Source organism: Cynoglossus semilaevis, chromosome 8 (genome assembly GCF_000523025.1).
Source record: "Cynoglossus semilaevis isolate Cse_v1.0 chromosome 8, Cse_v1.0, whole genome shotgun sequence".
NCBI lineage: Eukaryota > Metazoa > Chordata > Actinopteri > Pleuronectiformes > Cynoglossidae > Cynoglossus > Cynoglossus semilaevis.
Window position 1 is genome coordinate 25,888,772 of NC_024314.1, and position 10,151 is coordinate 25,898,922.

The 10,151-nt window shown below is 39.9% G+C and overlaps 1 protein-coding gene and 1 long non-coding RNA gene across 2 annotated transcripts in view; one reads left to right on the forward strand and one right to left on the reverse strand.

The window, feature by feature from the left end:
* Positions 1-91: 91 nt before the first annotated feature.
* The window catches only part of LOC107988890 (uncharacterized), a 31,799-nt gene continuing 21,739 nt past the window's right edge, over positions 92-10,151 (forward strand). Inside the window, exons 1-2 of the long non-coding RNA XR_001760428.2 lie at positions 92-1,899; positions 1,996-2,094. This is a non-coding gene — a long non-coding RNA (uncharacterized LOC107988890). The remainder of the gene's footprint in view (positions 1,900-1,995; positions 2,095-10,151) is intronic.
* The window catches only part of LOC103382909 (protein phosphatase 1H), a 24,441-nt gene continuing 19,743 nt past the window's right edge, over positions 5,454-10,151 (reverse strand). The window contains exons 9-10 of the mRNA XM_008315886.3: positions 8,888-9,039; positions 5,454-8,216 (exon numbers count right to left, since the gene is read on the reverse strand). Coding sequence (XP_008314108.1) covers positions 8,069-8,216; positions 8,888-9,039 — 300 coding nt within the window. The 3' untranslated portion in view covers positions 5,454-8,068. The remainder of the gene's footprint in view (positions 8,217-8,887; positions 9,040-10,151) is intronic.

The following is a 10,151-nucleotide window of genomic DNA, read 5'->3' on the forward strand; positions in this document are numbered from 1 at the left end:
GACACCTGCTCCTTTCTCTCTCTCTCTCTCTCCCTCTCTCTCTCCCCCTACCCAACCCACCCTCTCCCCCTCCTTCAGTCTTACCCACGCCTCGCCTCCACATCTACTCCATTCCCTCCACACCTTCCTGCTGCTGACATCTGCGTGGAGACGCAAGAAGACAGAGACGGGAATGAAGAGAAAAGCTCTTTTCGCGCTGTCGCAGTGTCTTAGCTCCGCATCCATTTTGTTTTTCTTTTTCTTTTTAATATATTTATTTAAAGGATTGAATCGGGACAACTTTAACGTTTTTTGTTTTTTCTCCCCCAGACGCAGCGGCAGAAAGAGACACAATAGCGGGGGGGAAAGCAGCAGCAGAACCCAGACTGACCTGCGGTTATAGAGCTGGACGTGTGGCACTGAATGACGGATGTAAACGTAATGTATCTGAGCTGATCATAAATATCACTGTTTTACATGTTAAACCGTTGATCGTGTGTGTGTGTGTGTGTGTGTTGGTGTTTTCTACGCGTAATTGCCGATTTCGGTGGTTTCCTACTATACCTGTGGTTTTCGTGCCATCACTCGTTTTTTAATCTTAATTTTAATCTCAGTATTTTTCACGTGAACATTCACGACACCGGTGATTCACAGACACTCGTGTTTGTGCGTGTATGTGCTCGGCGTTGGCCTCAGGAGAGCCACGCAGGGCTCCCGTGTCCTCAGCCGCCATCTGTCACTCTCTCCGAGGTCACATGAGGTAGAACAGCGGGTGCAGGAAATGTGGGAAATCTTACACGAGGTGTGTTTTTTTTTTTCTCACCCTCTAGGATTAGGGTGGGGTTTTTCTTCTTCTCTCTCTCTCTCTCTGTGTCATTCAGCCACGTTTTAGTCCTTTTTTCCCCCCCGCCTCAGTCGTGCGCTTTTACGCACAGCGACACGCGGAGTGGATGGAGCATGGAGTCGGTGAAGACTGACGGATGTTTGGGAGCACAGATGTGACCATGCCTCTGGCTGAGGTAGTAGTTTGTGCTGTTGGTCGGGGAGTCACACTGCCCCTTATGGAGATGACTGCGCAATCTACTGCCTTGCCAGCGCTGGTGACTTTCAGCGCAGGAATGGAACCTGAGAACAGTCGAGGGAACGGGAAAGAACGTGGTTTTGTTACATGATCATTATTAACTGTAACGGACGTACCTGCAAATTAACCTTGGAGCTCTCGTGTGAATAAAGTGATACGAACTGCACATGTCCTTTGAAATAAAGAGTGTTATTTAACTAACATGCAAGTGATATATTATTTTTTTTATTATTAATAAAATACATCTAGATTGTGACATTGTACCTGGTGTGTGTGTGTGTGTGGATTTTCTCTATATTTTCTCCCAACAATTACACATTAGCATTTATTATCCTGGCCTGGTCATTTGTGATCAGGTTCTGTAAACCAGGTAAGTGAGCGTTGGCCCCTTGAATTTCATGGCGTTACATAGATCTAGTTGTGTTATTTAAGGCCAACGTAAATAACGGCAGTCAATTTCATTTGGTACAGACATTAGCGGCTGGACAAAACTCAAAAATCAGCTAATAAAAAAAAACATTGGATTAAATCTGACGAACTGGCTGGTTAGATGGTCATTTGTACACGACCTGGCAACCTCACATCAGGAGAATAACTGGCAACCCATGACGCACCTACAGCGTCATGACGTAGGACGCCCCTGTAGAGATTCCAGCCGGTGAGAAAAACGCAGCAGTTGTGTTAAGGAGTTAAAAACATGTTATTTAAGAATAATAAGAAAATATTTATATATTTTATTTTTTTATTCATTATTTAAAATATATTAAGCTACGTAACTATTACGAAATAAGCTCAGACGCAAGGTCGCTTGGAGAAAGTGACGAAGGTGGAGATCACAGGTGTGTGGGCTGGTTACCGTCTTACGTCAAGTAAAATAATAATTATGCCATTTGGTTGATGGAATGTTGGATTAAAATCTTAAATGTTCATTTTAGCTTCCATGTTGCTGTCGTCCTTCAGCAGTTAAAGATGACTGTGAAGAGTCGGCACCGAGTCCTGTTTCTACAGAATGGACCACTACTACCTACAGACAGGTAGGATACTTCAAAACTGAAGTATTTAAATATTAATGAGCAATTAAGAGTTTAAGTAACGAATACAGTGGACACAATAATATTGACTTAACATAAAAATGTATTCGTTTCTGAACACCCGACGTTCAAAAATACAATTTGAAGAGTAACGGTTGGTGAGAGCGGAAGTGCCGATATCTTGCGATATTAAAACGTCGTCGTCGTGAAGGCTGTTTCCGTCACGTCACACGATATTAAAACGTCGTCGTCGTGAAGGTTGTTTCCATCACGTCACGTTACGTCAGGTCACGTCAGGTCATGCTAGTTTTCTCCCGGAAACACTTTGACGGACGTTTTTGAGCGTAGGAAATGACGGAACAATCAATGTAACCACAACAAAATACAAAAACACTCAATTTATTCATCAAATCAAAGTCAATCCACGTCAATTAAATCATTAAATAGTTATTTTTGGTGTGAGACTTAACTAAATAAAAATGTAAAAATATCTAAAACTATTTATTTTCTAAAATAAAAATTGCACAAAAGTCTGCAGTTGATGCTTTGGAAGACTTCTTCTACAGATTTGTCATAATTGTCACACTTTATTTAAATTCATTTATTTTAATTTTGTCGTGCGTCTCTCACTCGGTATGGAGCTTTGTCTCATATCTCCACACCCCTAAGAATCAGTTTACATATTTTTAGACAAAATTAGCTGTTTTATGATAATTTATGAAGCTGAGACAATATTTCAGACAGGTACGAACACCATTAAAAATAACATTTTAGAGTGTTGATTATTGATTTTTGTTTTTATTACTGTACCAAAGCTGATTATACTGTTTTTTGGTAATGCTAGCGTTCGATTTAAAACGTTGCATTCTCGACTAAAAATATAAACTGTATTTTCATCTTTCATTAGTAACTTTTTCTCCTGCATGAGCGAGGGGTTAGAAATGACTTGAAACAGTGACGGTTATTGTTCGTAGTTTGATACCTTGTAGTTCTTTCAATCTGAGTAATTCATTTCTGTTCCAAAAAAATGACACAAACTAATCTTTCTACGTACATTTTCAACATTTATTGTATTTTTGTCTTCATTTTTGGAAAAAAGAAACATTAGAGGTAAACATTGTTTGTATCATCAAAAAGTCGCACAAAGAAACATTAAAATATTGACGATCTTTTTTTCCGATATAAAATGAATATTCCACATTCACAAACAGAATTTGAGGGTATAGCACAACGGTCACTTCAGTGGTTTCCCTACTGGGCTTAAATGTCCTCTTTGCTACAGAAAACAAAGCTGTAATTTTCGTCGTAAACGGAGAGAGCAGAAACTACTTTAACAGTGTAGTAAAAATCGAAACCTACAGTAGAGCAGAAGGAACAAAGCAACATTTCATAACCAAGTTTCATATACAACGTCTCAAACCATTTAAAAATTCTGTGAAAATAATAAACCATCATGTTCTTACGCCACCACTCTGCAACAGCACTGTAACTACACCATAGTTGAACCTGAGTTGATGCGCAGCAGTTGGGTGGCACCAAAGGATGACAAAAAAAAAAGAATATTTTTGACATTCATAGAATAGAAAACAAGGCTCAATGAACATTGAACACAAATCCTATTCATAGAATAGAAAACAAGGCTCAATAAACATTGAACACAAATCCCTGTTCCCTGTTCCCTTCACAACAAAGACTCAACTCTTTCAGGGCCCAGGTTAAGAACAAATACCATTAATACCAGATGAACTGTTGCTACATAAATTCCCTAATGGTAACCCTAGCAAAATGTAGAAAGAATACTAGCACAAAAAAATAAAAAAATCAAGTTTTTTTTTCCATGGAATGTACAAGAGGAAAAGTGCACCATGTGAACACCAGGTACTAGTAAATGGCTGCTGCTTGTCAAAGGAAATGTAGATCACTGTCAGCTGCAAAGATTTTGATATAAATGCGAAAAAATGGCACACATCAAGAGTCTTGAAAATATATCAAGTTATACAAAAAGACTATGCAGCTAAAACACAAGCAGCTGCTCATTGTAGCTAAGCCATAAAGTGTATATAAGAAATGGACGAAGCGCTGTAGCTGGTTTGTTTTTCCAGCTTCCCATAAATACAAAGTGAAAATTACACAACATTGTTGCAACTGGAGAAGAAACGTCCTGCCAGGTTTCTATTGGACGGTTAAGCTGTCGACCACACCCTGTATATATAGCTTCATATTTACTAAATAAACATAGCGTTTTATTACAGTAGAGCTAATATCCGGTATTTGAGACCATAAAGCCTTTAAGAAAAGTTGATTGAATAAATCAGATGACTCATAACTTTCTATTACCACGGGCTGTGACTTTAACATATGTGATGAAGTGGCTCCTTTGCTCATGATTGACAGTAAACAAAGTTTTGGTTGGTATACAACAGGGGTCATCAACCTTTATGAAACCTTTTTGAGAGCTACTTCAGGGGTACTCACGTAATATGAAGAGCTCCTCGTTGAATACAGACATCTTACCATCGTCATTGTGCTCATTTGAATATGATTGCAAGGGTAACTGATTCAAAAAGCACAGTAACAGTACAGTTTTTGACCCTCTTGTTGACTACTATTTTTGGAACATACCACGCGGGCATCTTAGGTAGTCCATGGGGGCTACCAGGTGCCCCCGGGCACCACGTTGGTGACCCCTGGTATAAAACCACAAAGCATTTTGGGGCTGTGACTATCAAACTTTTTTTGCATTAGTTTGACTTGGTTCTATGTTGACTGGTTTTAATTAATTGTCGGATTACTTGACTGTAGAAATCATTGGTTGTTGCAGCCCTGCAAGTGAGTTCCACGTACAGCAGTCTGTGCTGTGGTGCAGCAATCCTCACATTTCTGTCTCAATATGTTAATTTGTCATCTCAGGGCCTGCTTTTCTACGGAGTGAATTGTGTTCACATCAGACGTGAGCAGCAGAGCAGGAGACAGGTACCAGGCTAACAGGCCACCTCCCCACCTGTCTCCAGTCTTTATGAGAAGAGCTAGGTTGAGCTAATTAGCAGCTGGATGCTGTCACTTCTCACCGTCTTATCCTATCAGGCAACATGCTGAAAAAACCTCTAACAGTAGTTTCTTTCATCCAGACTCTGCACAAGCTTCAGTCATTTAGCAGTAGGAAGTACAGTATGTCACCAGATATGAGAGATATGCTCTCCCCTAATGGGCTACGCTCACGGAAAAGAGTCCTCGGGCCTTTTTTTTTTCACAGCACAAATCTTTGCTTGTTTTCGCACGAGCAGCGATTACACTACCGACGGCTGGGTTCTGTTCTCTTCGACAGGAAAGTTTAGGCGGCGATTGTCTTTGTGTCAAAAGGGTTTTTTTTTTTTTTGGCCAAGTAGAACATCAGACGATTGCCGGTTTAAATCCCATCCTGGACAGTGACGTGTTGAGAACTTTCCTGTTCTGCAAACCGTCTGCTCTTGTTTCATGGATGGGTAAAACGAAGGAGACACATTTCACAGCTGGCTAAACGGTTTGCTGAAAAATAGTATTTAAACCCTGAAACCAATCAGCGATATTTCAACGGATTTGTTCCTTCAGCAAAATTCTTCATTTGATGCGCTCAGAAAAAAAGTTATCTCAAGACTTTAGAGAAAGCGTTACCAACTATATTTCTCAGAGGGCCAGAATTTTTCAGTACATTCAAATTAAATTAAATTTTACAAATTGAAACATTTTGGCCATTATTATCTGATATTTATTTTGAAATCGGATTGGACGGCTCTATGGGCCAGATTTGGCCCGCGGGCTGCCAGTTAATGCTCACTACTCCTTATAACTCCAGATCAGTCAAAAACACGACAGCAAAACATTATTTTGGTTTTCCATTGGTCTTAAAGCATTTCAGATTTGTTTTCATTATCGTCCCCAGCAGTGACTCACATCCAGTGACGTCACTAAATGTCAAGCCGTAATTATCGAAGTGGAAAAAAAACCCAACTGCCTAGCGATAAATATATGCATGGTTACAACACATTTACAAACACTACACCGCTTTTTATACTGTACATAACAGCACTGTAGATTCAATCCATTAGAGAAAAAAACAAACAAAAAAAACCCAAAATGCATGTCAACCATTGCACCGTCATTCTTATTCCCAGGCCTATGATAAATCACTGCATGCACTGACACACAGTAAGTAAATAACTACATCCAAACACGGTACGTCGTTGTTTCCAAACGTCTCTCTGCAAAGACAACTCTGTCACGACTACAGTTTAGGAAACATGCAGAACAAGCTCAAACAAAAGGGAGATTTCAGCTGATTATTTTAAAGGTTCACGCAGTTTGATTGATTGATTGATTGATTGATCGAATGATGATTATTGTTTTACTTAATCTTTCCCTGCTGCAGGGAATTTCCTCAATACCCCGACCTCTCTGGGGGAAACGTGGGTCGGCCTTAAATAAAGTGCAGCTCCACTGCAGTACAAGTCATTTAGCCTAACAGTAAAAATTCCCTTTTCTGAGTTTTTCTTTTATTATAAATGTAGCTTGAATTGACTATTTCATGGTTAAATAATAAAAAAAAAACTCTTCACATTAGCTCCTCTAATTGTCGTCACAAGCTGTGATTGGACCTCGGAACATACTAAGCTTTGCAAAGCTAGGCAAAAAGCCTTTTAGCTTAGCAAACGATAAAAAGCAGAACAACGTGTTAGCCTGGCTACTTTTGAAACCACGAGGATTGTCATCTCAGGAACGTACTCAACATTATAAGTAGCTTTTTATTGTTCTTTAATCGAGCAGCGATAAGCGTCCTTTGGTCAGAGCTGCTGTACCAGTTAGCTACGTTTTGGAGAGTTTAGCACCTACATATGGTCGGCTAGCTACCTACAATTGGACAGCTAAAAGGCCAACTAGCTAGGTCGCTACCAAACATTGGGAAACCACCTAGCTAAATTAGGGCAGAACCTTACCTTATAGTGTCTATCGAAGGAACCCAATACTTAGCAACACATTTCCTTCCTCCGAGCAGTGAACTACCCTAGCCCTCAGAGCTTTTGGCAGCTGACGACCTTTGGCACGATAACGTCCAACTTTGGGTTGCCAGCTGTTGCTGCTTTGTCCTGCTGAGCTGCAGTGAGCTAAAAGTATCCTTTAGCCTGCCTCCAAAAATTACTGTTAGAAACACTAAAAAAGTCTAATCTATGTGTATGGGTTTAATATCAGATTAAAGGACTTGTACCTGTGGGTTTTTTTCTTCTCGTGATAAACATATGGCGCCTCTCTCTCTCTCTCTCTCTCTCTCTCTCTTCGATCATTACACATCAACTAGGCTTCCTCTGTGAACCTTCAAACCTTCAGATTCTGCTCTATTTCTTCTATTTCACCAGTAAAACACATTCTACATCTGTCTTGCTACTACAGATCGTCGACAGCTTCATCTTTTTTTTCCTTCTGCACACAATCTGTTCAACAAAGTGGATTTAAAAAAAAAAAAAAAAGTTCAAGCAAAGAGAAAAATCCTTTACAGCCACACTGTGGCAAAACTCAAAACGCCCCTGACCAGTGAACGCCGTCTAGGGTCAGAAGATGAAGGAGGTAATATTCTAGAATATACTAGCTTAACTGTACATCGGGACGGGAGAACGAGAGAACCTTGAAGAAACGGTAGAAAGAAGACACGTTGAGTATAGGAGCAGTCACCTCATCCATCCTGTATAAGTGCTTCAACAATTTCATTTAAGGAAGAAAAAGCGTCAGAGTAAGTTAGACCAGTTGGTGGTTCAGATCACACCTGAACCCCCGTGGAGAAACCCAGAAAGAACATCTACATGTACCAGGAAATATAAGTACCAACAGCACAGTGGAAAGTACTAGACTGAAAGAGGAATCTGAGTTCAGGACTAACCAGTCCTGTTGGTTTAAGTGCCTTCAGGTTCTCCAGAGTCTTTGAACGGCAGCGTCTCAGTCAGTCAGCTCCTCAGGGCTGGCGGTTTCCGTACATCAGTGGGATGATGAAAACAGAAATATCATCTCCTGAGCCCAGACGCTCGTTGGTGATCCTCCAGCCTCTGTCCCTCAGCACGCCGCGGGCTCGCATCACCAGGTCCTGTGCTGCCATTGTATATCTGGACAATATAACGCAGCATGTGAGGCATGATGGGAGGTGTGGTGCTATCTGTGGCTTAATCTTAGCTATTAGCTACTTAAATTTAGCTTTGTTGTGCAAACTATATTTGGTAATTTTTTTGTAAGGGCTAAACTTTTTTTCTGTCAATACATAAATATTTTCAGCTACATTATTAGCTACAAGCAACTGTTTTTTTTAGCTTTTTTTGTGGAACCATTTTTGAAACTTTTTTTTTTATTTTTGGCTATATTTTGGGCTAAATTATTAGCTCTTTTGAACCTGTTATTAATTAATTTGCTATTTTGGACAACGTTTTGTTTGGATTTGAATTGTTGAACTTCTTGTTTACATAACCACCCCAGATATATTTTTTAGGTCTTTCCAAATTGTACATATATTTGAATATATAAATATAATTGCTATAATTACTTTAGCCTACTGTTAGCATTTCCTTGGTACAAATATATGAGACATCTTTCTTATAAGAGCATAAGTGGAAAAATAACCTTGAAGCATAATTTTGTGTTTAAAAATAATGGATTCCTAACCTACCTACTAGGAGCATTTTCGGTTTAAAAAAACTAGCAAAAATGGTTTGTGGACGTCTGTTGAGTTATTAAACAACAGCGTCTGCCGTGCACTTGTACATAAACGTTAGATGTTTTTCACCTGTGCAGATCATCAGGGTCACAGTTGGCTAGAAAACTGGTAACTGCTTCAGCTACTTCCTGATTGGACAGGACATCCCACAGGCCGTCAGTTGCCATCACTAGAACATCGTCCGCCCCGTGCTCGTACTGCATCAGGTTGTACACTTTTACCTACACAACATAGAATAAAAAAGATCAGACTTTTATGTGTCAGTGTTGACCACGTCTGAGGAAATGTTAGGGAAATGAGCACCTGGTTATGAACCTGGTCCACAGTCATTTAGTCACGTCTGGTTTAGGCCTGAATGACACCAGGCAACAGCTAAGAAAAAATCTGCAGCTGTTGCACTTTTAAAACGTCCAAATAAGTGTAAAAACATATAAATACAAGATATAAAAGAGAAAAAAAAATACATATTTAAAAATGTTAAAAATAATTAACTAAGGCAGAGAAATTACAGCCAACCCATCTCCTACTTTACCTTCCTAAATATAAATATTCCATATGGCAGGTGTCACCAAGTCTATTTGTCGGAGGGCCAGATTTTTTCTGGACAGGCACCTTGGGGGCCGGACATAAAATAAAAATCGCATTTTTGTCCAACATTATTATTCAGCCCGCTGGATTCGGCCCGCGGGCTGCCAGTTGATGGTCACTGCCATATGGTATTGTTTCCTCATCTTTCAATTAACGCCAGCATTTTATCACTCGTTACCTGTGATGCAGGTTTTAGAGTTTTATTATTTTTTAATTTCCGTTTTAAAACTGGCTCTACCTGGTGAGTGTTGAATTTCGTGCATTAAATTGCAATTCATTACAAATGTATAATGAACTGTGTCATTAGGTTAAAACCAAACATTCCTTTTCACACTGTCCTGTCCAACAGCAGATGCCCTTTAGTTTTCTCCAACATCAATTTTTTTCATTTTTTGTTTTTAAGCTGCACTTCACACTGACCTACATTCACGTAAATTTATGCATCGTTCGTTTCCCGGTAAGTGTGTGCAAATTCCTGTGTTCTCTGTGAAGACACGTGAGGCGCGGCGAGCCGTCGTGTTCTCCACGTGAACCTGCTATGAACCCTGGCTGACAATGAATTAAAGATTAGGCCGAGAATTCTGTAGGAATAGTGCAAACATCCACAAGACAAACTAGAGCAGGAGATGAAAGCGCTCTGCAACCAGTGCCAGTCAGTCAGACAGACAGTCAGTCAGTCAGTCAGTCAGTCAGACAGACAGTCAGTCAGTCAGTCAGTCAGTCAGACAGACAGTCAGTCAGTCAG